This window comes from Temnothorax americanus, unplaced genomic scaffold (genome assembly GCF_048541705.1).
Source record: "Temnothorax americanus isolate GAGA-0224 unplaced genomic scaffold, ASM4854170v1 Scaffold2, whole genome shotgun sequence".
Lineage (NCBI taxonomy): Eukaryota > Metazoa > Arthropoda > Insecta > Hymenoptera > Formicidae > Temnothorax > Temnothorax americanus.
In genome coordinates, this window is record NW_027509338.1 from 8,879,923 (window position 1) to 8,892,542 (window position 12,620).

Sequence of the window (12,620 nt, forward strand, 5' to 3'; positions counted from 1 at the left end):
TCGTTCGGCATTATAGGCAATACCGAACGATTTGTGAGGTAAAAGAGCACTCCAACGCCTCAGATTTGTATTGCCGAACACAGTATTTGTACATGCTCAGAACAATCTTTTTTGTAGGATGTAAAATACGCAGGCGAGGAAAAAGGCAAATGCCAATGCGAGCAGCGCTTTATCGGTGACCTCCCGTCTACCGTATTTGCCTAACAGCTTCCCTGACTGCGCTATAGCTTGTTGTTGATGCTCCAACTCGTCCTTGGTGCCGCCGACCTTGTCCGAAGATGTCACTGAAACAATAACCGATTTGTAGAATTGCGGCACTTGCCAGTCAACGAAATAGGATACGTACACAGACTGTCCAGCGTGTCGGCGCTTCTTTGAGTCGTTTCGGCCAGATGCCTGGAGATACTGAGAAGCTTGTCCGTCACTTGGCTGGACGCGTTCGTCAAGCTCTGCTTGTCGTGCCGTCTACGGAGAGCGTTTTGCCGCTCCTCCGGCATGGAGAACAGATTCTCCCTCGCCAGTTTGTCGATGACACACGCGCTGACAATGTTGGCCTTGCGGAACGCCGCCAAAGAAGTGTTCAACTGCTCCTTGTAACTGTCCACGGCCGACAGCAGCTCGGCCCTTTTCTTTCCATTCGTCTCGGTTTCGGCGATGGATGTCAGGTGTTCTATGGAAGATTTCAAAACCGCTATCTTGGCTCTGCCCTCCGCGTTGAGCTCGTCCAGCATCTCCAGTGGCCCGCTGCATTGCTGTATGTCCTTCGCGGTAAACAGATAATTTATTAAATACCGATCATCGATTATATATATATAGGCCTGTTACAATATAATTCGTGATATATTTTTTGCCACTGCCAACAGTGCCAAACATGGTCTCGCTATGGACCAACATTGAAATTAGGTTATATTCTATGTAACACGACGATTATATATTTACCTGTATTAAAGCGTTCACTTGAAGCTGATATTTAACGATGTCTTGACGCGTTAATTCCACCGCATAACTATTGGGATCCATTGACAATGCGAGTTACTTCGCTTTTATGTTAATTCCTGATTGTACGGCGTACTATACATATGTGCGATATGTAGGCGAAGACTCCGATCAGCTGATCGCATGCCAAATGCCAAGCTGTCAATGGACACGTGTAACTGACCTTTGTTGTTCGTAATTTCATGGATTTCTGATAACTAGAAATTTTACTTTACAGGCGAATAGCACATTTTTGTTGCGTATTGATATATTACTTATTTATATAATATTGCATATTTATATACATATATTCATATAATTATTATATTTATATCGTAGAAAGTCATTTATTTCACAGGTATCAGGAAAAAAAGATAGAAATAAAACAAATCAGAAAATATATCTTAATTACCGTCAGTGCTAATTTATCACAGCTTTTAACACTTTGCTATGAAACGTAAAGATATGCTTGTCTATATTGTTATTTCCAATTATGCGAAATAAGGAGAACTTTGTGACATTTCAATAGGATGTATGTACAAGGTAGCGTAATTTATTATACATAGATATGGTACAATTTTGCCTATTTTGATTTATTATACAGCTAATTATGCAGTCCGCACGTCGCAATTGAATTTTTGCGACTTAGCGATTGCAAAATACTTTGGATTTCCCCTTGTTTGCAGAACATACGGGAAGTTACCGTTGCAAATACAAATTTGCATATTTATAGTTTTCTAAAATGATAACAGCTTTACAAATTTTATGACGCGTAGGTGAGTTAAATATATATACTCTATGACGGGTGCGGCACTACGTTTCGCACAGTCCAGATAAAAATGAGCTCGCGACGCAAGATCTACGTCCTTCTATGTTACACAAGTTTTTTTTTTCGTTAACGCAGGCTGTTTATCACAGCGGCGACGAAGTCCGACGTCGAGCTTTGCCCGCCTAGATCCTTCGTGAGCACCTTTCCGTCGTTCAGCACGCGGTTCAACGCTTCCCGAATCTGCTCGGCGTAACGTTTGAGATTCACGTGGTTCAGGAGCTTCACCGCGCACAGCAACATCGCCGTCGGATTCGCGACGTTCTTGCCGACCGCCTCGGAATACGTGTGCCTCGCACCCTTTCGAAAAATACAAATCTTAGCAACTTGCGCTTTAAAATGGGCGTAAGTCAAGTTCTAGAGATTCTTTTTAATATTAACCGTACAACTGTATATTGAATATAGTTCTTATTTTGCATAAACAAAATCATAATGCATTTGCACGTTACCGGTTCAAAGACGACACACTCGGCGCTGTAACTGGCACCTGCGACGACTCCGGCACCGCCGACCAGACCGGACGCGAGATTATCCACAATATTTCCGTACAAATTCGGCATTACCATGACATCGAACTGATGTGGATTGGAGACCATCTGCATAGTGCAATTGTCGACGATCATCGTCTCGAACGTAATCCTGTTTCGTTAGAAAATAGGAATATATAGTAGTACTGTGCAATAATTTCGTAATAAATATGTATAAAGGGTAATCGGGCGACGAGGAAGTTATTCGAGTACCTTGGGTACATTTTGGCAATTTCTTGGCACGACCTGAGAAAAAGTCCATCGCCGAGCTTCATTATGTTAGCTTTGTGAACACACGTGACTTTCTTGCGGTTATTCTTTACGGCATAGTCAAAAGCGAATTTCGCAATTCTTTGGCTCTTAGTGGCAGTCACGATCTTCAAGCACTCGACCACCCCTTTGACAGATTCGTGCTCGAGCGCGGAGTACTCCCCCTCCGTTTGTTCCCTGATGATGACGCAGTCCACATTCTGGTGACGCGATCTGACGCCCGGCAAGGATTTCACGTGCACCACATTCGAATACAGGTCCAGGCTCTTACGTAATTTCATATTCAAGGTCTGCAACTCTCCCGTCATCGAGTGATCCGGAGTTGCTAGAATCCCCTGTCGCACAAAGCAACGCACAGTTAAATCAAATTACATAATTATCGTTACCTTTCAGCCGCACACTCTTTAAAAAATTCGTAGTTCACTTTCTCCGATAGAAAAATTTCTATATTTTCAATTATACGCGTTTTAGCTATAAACATCAAATATCTCACTGAACTACCTATCTGTATATATGCCAAATGAAAAAATAGAGTATATTTTATCGTTGGTTTTGGAAGGTACGCAATTAGACCTTTAGACAAACTCGGTTTCTGGCGATACTGTTGGAGACCTGCTCCAGAGGTGCACTCAGGGTTGGATTCACTTCGGACAAGAAGTAAGGTTCGAATTCAACTGGGACATCCGCAGCTTTGAAAACACTTTGAACAGCAACCACGAGCTCTGGTCCAACGCCGTCTCCCGGTATCAAGGTACATTTCAACTTTCCTTCTTGTTCAACCGTCTAAAAGAAGTAGCAGGGTCATCCATGAGCCTGATCACCAATTGGAGAATAAGTAACGCTTACCGATTCTTGCTGCCTAATTGTTCCTACATGCAGCGCCCTAACTGTGCTCTTATGAGCAGCCTGCAAACACAAAAAGCGAGAGAAATATAATATCATGATTTATTAATTATATTAAGATTCACAATTCCCTATAAACAAGATATAATCTAAATGTGATATATATTTTAGACATAATACTCAAAATACAAACGCATCACATTTTATGCATATGTTACGAATAATTAGTTATTTAAAGAATTCAAAGTAGCATTTATTACGCTTCTGTTTCACGTGTGATCTTTTTTCCAGAAAATTTAGAATATCCGGACACACACGGGATTAATCCTCTTAATTGACTGGAGTCAATCTGGTCCTGTTCACCACGCTTTCTCATCAACAATCGGCTCCTTCTTGCGTAATCAGGGCCAATTTATCGCTTTTTTTTTTGTGGACAAATAACAAGACTACTCTGATTAAATAACGCGAGCAGCCGGGCGTGGGTGCTTTTGCCCCGACCGACGTGCGTACCAATTTGCGCGCCGCCGGGCAGGTGTGGAGGATCCGCGTTTGCGTTTATGCATCGAGGAGCGAGCTTGCGTTTTTGACAATCGGATGCGTCTCAGATAAAAATAATCACGGTTATAAAGACCTGATTGCGCGATCGTCTTCCTCGCCGTGCGCGCCGACGAAGCGGCTATACGTTATTCGTCGTACGGTCAATAATATAGTCAATAGAACTTATACGCTTTTCTTGCATTCCGCAGGTGCGACGGGATTCCGGGGACACACGGAGCGACGGAGGAACGCGTCGGTGATTTACCTGGGAGAGCGCCTTGCAGATGTTTCTCGCCAGCAAAGCCATCTTTCACGACGGAGCCGAGCGTCGACTGCTCGTAGTGCTCGTCTCTCGTCTCGTCTGCTCGTCTCCCGTTCCCTCGCGCTTGCTCGCGAACGCAGGGATGTAATCGCGTTCGGAGTCGTCGCGTATTAATTTGATCGATCTAATCTGTTGATAAACCTGAGGAGCGAGCGCTTCATCCATGGTGGAAAAAGAAAAAACGCTGATTAAAGTAACGTCTTCACAAATCGTTTTTTTTTCTTATAATAAGAATAAAACAAATTCCCCAAAAAATATAATGTATTAGAATTAGAGAAAAATTCAATTACTCGTTTAAAGTGATTGATTGAGCCACTCATATACCAAACTGAGGAAAAAGCAAAGGAGAATATGATGGGAAATAATAAATCAATCGTTGCACTCTAAAAATTAGAAGATTTATAAAAGGCGTTGGTCAATTATCATTTATAAAGGAATCGATCGTTTAGTTTTAAAGAGGCTTAATTGGTATCTTATTTATAGTATAGATATATTATTCGTCCGTTACTCTTAAAAAACACTCGCACGTGAATATGTAAGAGAAAAATTCGACATTCCCGAACAGCGTCCGTCACTGTTCGGCCGTCACGTGGACAATGTATACGCTAGTAACTCTTAAGGTGCCATTACATGGGAGCGTCCGAGCGTCGAGCGTCGAGCGTCAAACACGTGCGCATCACCTTTGCGCAGGATTCTAAACCGTACAGATTTCAGCGTCTTGACGCTATTCCTATTGCAATGGCGAGTGACGAGGTAAGTAGGTTATGTTCCTGTTTTGGCATATCTCTTGTTGAGATAAGTAATTAAAATATTGTATGTTAATAGGCATCAGATATAACGTGCGGCGTGTGCACGGCAACAATTGTAAGAAAAAATATTAAGAGTCACCAATGTGTGCAACAATGGCACGGTATTACCATCGAGTCTGAGTCCCAAATATTTTATCCTACAAATGGTATGGCCTATAATTCATTAAATTATACAATAATATACAACTATTGTATATATACATATATACATACATATATATATATATATATATATATATATATGTATTGAAAGACATTGTAAGTATAAGCAGTATGTGTGCGATTTTGCAGAAAGAGATGAATGTTTGGCAAGAGTAATATGTGATGGCAAGGAACAAATCGTATTAATAAATAAAGAATCACTTGGTCAATCCTATTTGAAACAAATACAAATAGGCAATGAAGTGACAAAGTCTATTAATCTATCGGTGGATGATTGCTGTCCTTCAGGTGATGATTCAGTATTGTGCTCAACAGCAGTAAACAAAAATATAATAGACGAATTATTGATCGAAGAAGTCAGAAAGAGACCCCCTATATACGATTACACACTGCCTTTGTCTTTCCGTGGCAGACACAAAGTTGCAGAGTTGTGGGCAGAAATTTCTAATGCTCTTAAAGGTACCTGTATTACATAAGCCTGCGAATTACCAAATAAAAACAATGATATTACATTAAATGGTGTAAAAGTATGTATTAACAAATTTATTTAACCCATTGTAACAAATGTTTTAGGTCATTTAATGTGGCTAAGGTCGAACTTACAGACGGCCAGATTCTACCAGCGGATATAGCTATTGTTGGAATAGGATCCACTTTTTATACCGACTGGCTGAAAGAATCTTCTGTTCAAATGAGGGACGATGGTGCTATACCAGTAAATAAGGTATAACATTTGGACACGGTACTAATTATGTACAGTTCTAATTATGTATCATTCTTCATTTTAATAATTGGATGTTAATCGAATTCTAGCATTTAAGAACAAGTGTGGAAAATGTATATGCTGGAGGTGACATAGCTTATGCACCGATATATGGATCCGACGACACGTTAGCTGCGATAGGTCATTATTCTTTAGCTCATTATCACGGCAAAATTGCGGCTCTAAACATATGCGGTAAAGAAACTTCTTTGAAGACTGTGCCATTCTTCTGGACGAACTTACTGGGTAGAAATTACAGATATGCAGGTAAATTTGCACATAATATATTTATTGTACTTTTAAAATCGAGTTTAAAATACTCTGTTTGCACAACACAGTATTTCAAAAGTATAATAAATTACGCACTTCGTAAAGATTTAACAATCCAATTAAACAATCTTTATCGCTTCATTTTCAGGCCATGGAAACCCTACTAGCATAAAGATTCATGGCTCACTGGACAAACTGGAATTCTTCGCTTACTATCTTAAAGATGGCAAAGTAATAGGAATTAGTAGTGTTAATGCTGATCCAGTTGCAGCAGATTTTGCAAATATGCTGTACGAGAGAAAGATACTAACAGAAGAGGAGATTAATACAGATCCGTTTGGTTGGATGAAAAATAAGCCAAAGGATGTCTCAACCCGGTTTCAAGAAAGCATTCTTATTGACGTGCAAGCTTGAGTTATTTTATACAAACGAAATAACTTAACGATTTCGAACAATTATGTCACAGTATTAGTCTCAACTTTTACTTTGTACATTCTCAATGTACCTTATTAGACGTAACTTGTGTAATATATTTCATGATACTGTTCTTATGTTAAGAAATACTTCATGTAGTATATTCGGCATTGTGCACAAAAAGAAAAGAGAAAATTAAATGTCATTGTTGAATTTGTTGCTTATTTAATTTACGAAAACCTAAAGGGTACAAGGCACCAAAATTCCTCACCCGAGGAATGCAACCGAAAAAACCCCCCCTCACTCGCCATTGCAATAGGAATAGCGTCAAGACGCTGAAATCTGTACGGTTTAGAATCCTGCGCAAAGGTGATGCGCACGTGTTTGACGCTCGACGCTCGACGCTCGGACGCTCCCATGTAATGGCACCTTTATATATTTCTGATTGATCGCTCTTTTTCAACGTCCATTCCGTATACACTCATCTCGTTTCAGATAGAAAATAAGTAAAACGCATAAATCAAGTTTATGGCAATTTTTTGTATTTTTTGTTTTTCCTCCTTTTCTCCACAACATCCGTCTTCTTTTAAATGCGGAATACAACGTGCTGCTATATGAGAAATAGACCTCTAAAGTTAGAGGTATCGCAAGGGCGACAGGGGAAAGCAAGGAATGCGAGGATGTGTAAGGATGACATGAGGATATTTTCGTGAAGATTAAGCTGCTATAAGGGCTGCGATCCGATTCACGCTTATAGCGTAATCATCATTCTGTCTTCGTTGCATACATCGAATATCAAACGAAGATAGAAATGATGCGCTGCTGCGAGCGTGAATGTGAATATCGGACCGCAGCAAAGTGAGCGAAGGAATCAGCTGATCCTCGAGCAGCAAACTAGAGAATTAACGGCCGCGTAACTCCCTAGTTCGTTGCTCAAGAATCAGCTGATCCCGTCTTATCGTCTCCTGGCCGCGATCCGCGATCGTCGATCGACATCGTGCTCGAAGCGGCGCGGAATGCGGAATAAACGCATCGAGATCGAGATCCCGACGTTCGTCACATTTCTCCGGCGTTCTCGCTTCGCGAACGGTTGAACGGTGTACCTATTCGCGCCTCTCGACGAGGAACAGCCGGATCCCTAGAGGATTACGATGTCGCGGAGTTTGCGGGCGTGGTGCCGTGGTGCCTGCCGTGCCGCGTTAGAAATAGATACGAAGAGGTGGGGAAGGGGCCGCGCGTGAAACGGGATAAATCGCGCGTCCGGTCTATTTTTGCGGGAGGGACCTCGCGGTGACGCTACTTGGGATCTCTCTCCTCCGGGTCCCTGAACCTTCGCCCCTGTTGAGATTCCCGCTGACGAGCCGGTCCGGTCAAGATGACGGAGAACTTACGTGAGTAATAACCTTCCACGGGATCGGCGCAACAGGCGTTTCTTTAATCCCCCCTCTGACGCGTTTAGCCCTGAATGTCAAAGATAAATAATTCAGGAATTTGCGTGTTTGTACACAAGAGACGTAGATGTATCTTGCGCGTGCATGTATGTGCTTCACCATCTTGAAATTATTTTGTAGAAAGTGCAAGAGCGAGAGAGTATATGTTGCGTTTTGTTGCCGTTTGCGTCAGTCGATATTCTCTCACGTTGACAATTTCTTGCAGCCGAGGAGGTAACGAAGTCGAGTTTCCGCCGTAAGGTATGGGACTACGTGACGAAAAACGAGCTGGTGAACTTCCCCGTCAACGTATACAAGCGTATACCGAACTTCAAAGGCGCCGCGGAGGCGGCGCAGCGACTGATCGACCTGGACGAATTTAAGAGGGCGAGAGTCATAAAGATAAATCCGGACAAGCCGCAGGAACCAGTGAGGTTTTTAGCTCTGGAGGCAAATAAGGAAATCATCGTTCCTATCCCCAGGTTGAGAACCGGCCTGTTCCTACATGTTGCGCCGGTTGCCGGCGCGACAAAGGAACAGCTGAAAACATTGGCTTCCATGCGCGGTCTGGAGCAAACGGGTAAACCACTTGGGCTAGATTCCCATATCAAGGTGAATATTTCACACATAATTTAAGAATAATTTACTTATTAATGGATAACGGATAAATAATGGATCGAAATAAATTGACGCCATTGTCTAGATAGTATTATCTAGATATTTTTTTACGTTCGTCTTCTTTGCATAGATTTACTTTGACAACGATAAGGACATTAACTGGTGATTCTAAACATTTATTCTGCATTTGTTATTTATTCAGGTAGATCTGGTTGTGCTGGGATCTGTATGCGTCGGTCGGGACGGATACAGGCTCGGCAAGGGGGAAGGTTTCGCGGATCTCGAATTTGCGATGATGATGAAAATGGGCACGATAACAGAAAACACGATTGTTGTCACGACAGTGCACGATTGCCAAATCGTAGATCACTTACCATCGCAATTGTTCAAAGAATATGACGTGCCGGTAGATATAATTGTCACTCCGACACAAACTATCTACGTAGAGTCGAGACTGAAGAAACCGTCTGGCATTCTGTGGCATATGCTTAGCGAAAGAAGACTCAAAACCATGCAGGTATTACAGCAGCTCAAAGAGATGGATGAAAAGTATGCATTGAGTTGCCTGACTCACGTTAAGTAGGTTATTTCGTGTAAATACACGGTTATTTTTTCGCAGCGATGGCAAAATTGTAGTCCTGAAGGAAGTCGATTCCGACGTGGAGACGCGCCATTATATCAAGAATCGTGTTAAGTATCCGAGAAATAAGAAGCGCTTCAACGCGAAGAGAGATGTGTCCAATACAGAAAACATCGTGGAAGGCGAAAAGGATAAAGTCGACAAGCCGCGCCTGCCACGAAGACGAACGTATAAGAAGCCAAAAGTCGAAGAAGAAAGTAATCCTCCCAATGCTGAAGTACAAGTAAGCGCTTTTCACATATATTGAGTTCAATATCGAGTTTCAAATGTATTGTCATATTTTTATGAATGAATTAAATCTCTCTCTCTCTCTCTCTCTCTCTCTCTCTCTCTTTTTCTTTCTTTCTCTTTCTCTATTAATCTAAAGTTTACATGGGGTTAATTTATAACATTATTTCTATATAGCATCGTTTTCTTTATAAATAAATCTTGCTTGTGCGTTATAGACGAAGGTAGAGAACAGCGCGAAGAATGCGTCCCGGCGGCGTAAGAATCTTCGTGCTAGAACGAAAACGCATATCGACTTCTCGTTGAAGCTCTCTAACATCTCGTCCGGCGTGAGAGTCCGCGATCTGAAGAACGCTCTGCTGATGCGTGGCGTTAAACCGAGTGAGATAACTTGGCAGGGCTACCGTGGCATCTGTTATCTTCACTTCAGCAAACTCAGGAGCGAGGCCGCTCCGCCAGATCAGCCAGTTCAGGTAGATTCGATTGTGGCGAATTTGCAGCAGCTCCGAATCGGTGAGTCCGTGAACGACGAAGAGGGATTCATATACGTAGAACCTGCGAAACCGATTTCCAGAATTGAAGTGACCGATGTGACAACCGTCTAAACGTTTATCGAAAAACTACATCGAACAGGTTATTACGTAACGGGTAATTATTTCTCGGTCGTTTACATTTCGACGTTGAATGTAGGGATGGACGTCTTCCAAAGTCAATCCTTTTTCTATGAGAATTTTGTCACGTATACTGACAATGAGGTGTCTCAGACAATGCGCATTTCTTCTCAGTTATAAACTCTAATGAATTTTATCTGTAAAAAGTGTAGCAATATTTAATTAAAAGCTAAAATTGGCATTTTTTAGCTTTTTTTAAATCTAACTTTCATTATTCTGTCCATTAATTTAAGAATCACTTTAATTAATAGCCATTAATTAAAGTGCACTTTAATTAATTATTTAAGTGTTTTTTAAAATTAAATGAATCAAGTGGACCACACAACCAAGTATTTATAACAGTAATGATACATAATTTAAATTGCTAATTAAATTTAATAGCTGAAAGAAATTGCGCAACTTTTGGGGCATACTGTACCTTGATTTTTTTTATAGACATTAACTTGAATACTTAAAGCACACGCATTATATATTAACGTTATTAACATGCGTTTCGTATAATTTCACATAATGTTATTTTACTTAAATCTATATATTGGAGTTGTACTTGCGAATTACTCCGAATACATCGACGAGGATTTGCGTTCGGTTTAAACTAAGATGTGATATATACCCCTAGTATAGTGCGAATATTAATATTTAATATTAATAATGATTACAATTAACATAGACATACCGCATATTTTTGGTTGACAATTTTATTTATACATTTATATTAATAAGCCGTTACATTTTGACGAGAATATATATCGGGTAACTTTCCAGTAAATTCGTCGCAACGCCCACGAAATAATCTGTGATCAAAAGATACTTAGGAGTAAGATAGTTGGTCTATGGGGAGAAACAATAACAAGCACAAAGTCGCTGAATGGATTGAGAGATAAAAAGATCATCAAAATTATATTACATCGGTATCTTCGCGCTATTCCAAACCAAAATATATTTTTTTTATTTGTTAACGGTTAGGTTTGTAATTTTATAATGTGCAATAATGTAAATTGATTATTGCATATTAGATTCCCTCTGATTGTATGAAATTGAGGATAAATGTTTAATCTTTGTTCATTAGTGAGAAGTGATTCGGATAATTTGGGTAAAGAGTTAATCTCTTCTAGTCTGGAACCATTAATGAAAAGTCAAAAATATTTCTTTTTGGCACAGATTTAATGTACATAAGATATGTGTGAATTAAAAAAAAAAGAAAATTACATACCCCGTAGATACGTCGACTGTTGTTGTGTCTCTTCATGGAGTACCAAAACTCGTTGTGAATTACTATTTTCATTCTCTGCAAAAATATGAGTTGAGATTAATAGATAGAGTAGAATGCATATCTGCGATAATATCTGATGGTAATCATCTAATGTTATGGACTGATGACAATAGTTTAAGTGTGTCGTTTACAAAGGACATCCGAGACAGATGGAAATGATTAACATTTCTTCATTGTTTAAACACAGAGAAAGAATACTCTATTTTTCTGAACAAAAAAAAACACACGGACATACACACATATATATACACGCGCATATATATTCTAAAAAAAGGAGATATATATGTACAAATAATATATTTTCATGCTCTAGCCGCTTTATAGACATGTTGCGGTCTTCCATATATTGCCATTTGAGCGTGCAGGGAAAACAATAGGTGCTTGCGTGTCGGCCGACAAAACAGAGAAACGGCAATACTTTGTGATATTAACAAATATGATTTATTTACTTTTATTGTTTCTAATCGTGTCGGTGACGTAGAACTTATGGTGATCGTTTCTACGCGCAATATATATATATATAGACTTTATCTCGCTATTACTTACATATATATACATATATCATGTATATAAATCTTGCGTATATAAAGGAAACGTTTCTTTTTATCAAATCTCCGTCCTCGTGACTTTGCGTAACTCCCGCTGCTCCGATTATCCGCATCCAAAAACGCAATCCTCTCGATAATTCCTGGGAATAAGTGTGCAAATTTATAAGTGTTAAACAAGTTGCAAGTTTTCATTCGCTTGCCCCTTCCTCTGCCCCTAAATATAAAACTTCCGCTGAGACGTCTAATGGTTTTATCTCGGCGAAAGTAGGCCAAAACAGCTTGTACACAAGTTTTCTATTGCAGGTCTCAAATCTCTTTGCTTTTGTTTGCTTGCAATTGTTTTCCACACTGCGAGATAAGATTAATGAGCGACGATTACTTACCCTTCGCAAAGACGCGCTTCGTTTTCCTTTTTTTTTTTATCGAGAAGCGTGGGAAATGAAGGAATCAAGGCGGTCGTCGTAGAAACGCCTCTCATTTTTCGTCGAACTCGT

General features: G+C 40.2%; 4 protein-coding genes across 6 annotated transcripts; 2 read left to right on the forward strand and 2 right to left on the reverse strand.

Annotated features, from left to right (window-relative positions):
• Positions 1-22: 22 nt before the first annotated feature.
• Positions 23-1,157, reverse strand: Sec20 (vesicle transport protein Sec20). The gene is made up of 3 exons (XM_077405782.1): positions 940-1,157; positions 347-761; positions 23-284 (listed from the first exon to the last, which is right to left on the reverse strand). The coding sequence occupies exons 1-3, from the start codon at positions 1,018-1,020 to the stop codon at positions 97-99; spliced, it is 684 nt and encodes a 227-aa protein (XP_077261908.1). The 5' UTR covers positions 1,021-1,157; the 3' UTR covers positions 23-96.
• Positions 1,158-1,512: 355 nt separating this feature from the next.
• Idh3b (isocitrate dehydrogenase [NAD] subunit beta, mitochondrial) lies at positions 1,513-4,319 on the reverse strand. Its single transcript, XM_077405777.1, has 6 exons — positions 4,244-4,319; positions 3,445-3,504; positions 3,172-3,381; positions 2,542-2,933; positions 2,251-2,440; positions 1,513-2,101 (listed from the first exon to the last, which is right to left on the reverse strand). Exons 1-6 carry the CDS (start codon positions 4,283-4,285, stop codon positions 1,871-1,873), a joined length of 1,125 nt encoding a protein of 374 aa, XP_077261903.1. The 5' UTR covers positions 4,286-4,319; the 3' UTR covers positions 1,513-1,870.
• A 590-nt stretch (positions 4,320-4,909) lies between these two features.
• Positions 4,910-6,931, forward strand: LOC143897268 (apoptosis-inducing factor 3-like). 3 transcript variants are annotated; one of them, XM_077405785.1, is made up of 6 exons: positions 4,910-5,053; positions 5,126-5,255; positions 5,382-5,730; positions 5,845-5,995; positions 6,085-6,301; positions 6,453-6,931. In XM_077405785.1, the coding sequence occupies exons 4-6, from the start codon at positions 5,963-5,965 to the stop codon at positions 6,716-6,718; spliced, it is 516 nt and encodes a 171-aa protein (XP_077261911.1). In that variant the 5' UTR covers positions 4,910-5,053; positions 5,126-5,255; positions 5,382-5,730; positions 5,845-5,962; the 3' UTR covers positions 6,719-6,931. The 3 variants fall into 3 exon arrangements, with proteins under 3 accessions (XP_077261911.1, XP_077261909.1, XP_077261910.1); XM_077405783.1 differs by having other exon boundaries at positions 5,401-5,730; XM_077405784.1 differs by lacking the exon at positions 4,910-5,053 and having other exon boundaries at positions 5,064-5,255; positions 5,401-5,730.
• Positions 6,932-7,715: 784 nt separating this feature from the next.
• On the forward strand, positions 7,716-11,834 carry Lost (methenyltetrahydrofolate synthase domain-containing protein lost). Its single transcript, XM_077405776.1, has 5 exons — positions 7,716-8,109; positions 8,375-8,760; positions 8,969-9,315; positions 9,386-9,629; positions 9,853-11,834. Exons 1-5 carry the CDS (start codon positions 8,094-8,096, stop codon positions 10,237-10,239), a joined length of 1,380 nt encoding a protein of 459 aa, XP_077261902.1. The 5' UTR covers positions 7,716-8,093; the 3' UTR covers positions 10,240-11,834.
• Positions 11,835-12,620: the final 786 nt, after the last annotated feature.

Bases quoted from the DNA above. Each gene is read 5' to 3' on its own strand.
- Sec20 (XM_077405782.1), bottom strand. From the start codon at position 1,020: ATGGATCCCAATAGTTATGCGGTGGAATTAACGCGTCAAGACATCGTT. The intron at 762-939 runs GTAAATATATAA...TTTACCGCGAAG, and splicing joins AAGTGAACGCTTTAATACAG to GACATACAGCAATGCAGCGG. The intron at 285-346 runs GTACGTATCCTA...TTATTGTTTCAG, and splicing joins CGACACGCTGGACAGTCTGT to TGACATCTTCGGACAAGGTC.
- Idh3b (XM_077405777.1), bottom strand. From the start codon at position 4,285: ATGGCTTTGCTGGCGAGAAACATCTGCAAGGCGCTCTCCCAG. The intron at 3,382-3,444 runs GTAAGCGTTACT...TACTTCTTTTAG, and splicing joins CAATTAGGCAGCAAGAATCG to ACGGTTGAACAAGAAGGAAA. The intron at 2,934-3,171 runs GTCTAATTGCGT...TTTGTGCGACAG, and splicing joins GAAACCGAGTTTGTCTAAAG to GGGATTCTAGCAACTCCGGA.
- LOC143897268 (XM_077405785.1), top strand. From the start codon at position 5,963: ATGAGGGACGATGGTGCTATACCAGTAAATAAG. The intron at 5,996-6,084 runs GTATAACATTTG...ATCGAATTCTAG, and splicing joins GTGCTATACCAGTAAATAAG to CATTTAAGAACAAGTGTGGA. The intron at 6,302-6,452 runs GTAAATTTGCAC...CTTCATTTTCAG, and splicing joins TAGAAATTACAGATATGCAG to GCCATGGAAACCCTACTAGC.
- Lost (XM_077405776.1), top strand. The intron at 8,761-8,968 runs GTGAATATTTCA...TTATTTATTCAG, and splicing joins GGCTAGATTCCCATATCAAG to GTAGATCTGGTTGTGCTGGG. The intron at 9,630-9,852 runs GTAAGCGCTTTT...TGTGCGTTATAG, and splicing joins CTCCCAATGCTGAAGTACAA to ACGAAGGTAGAGAACAGCGC.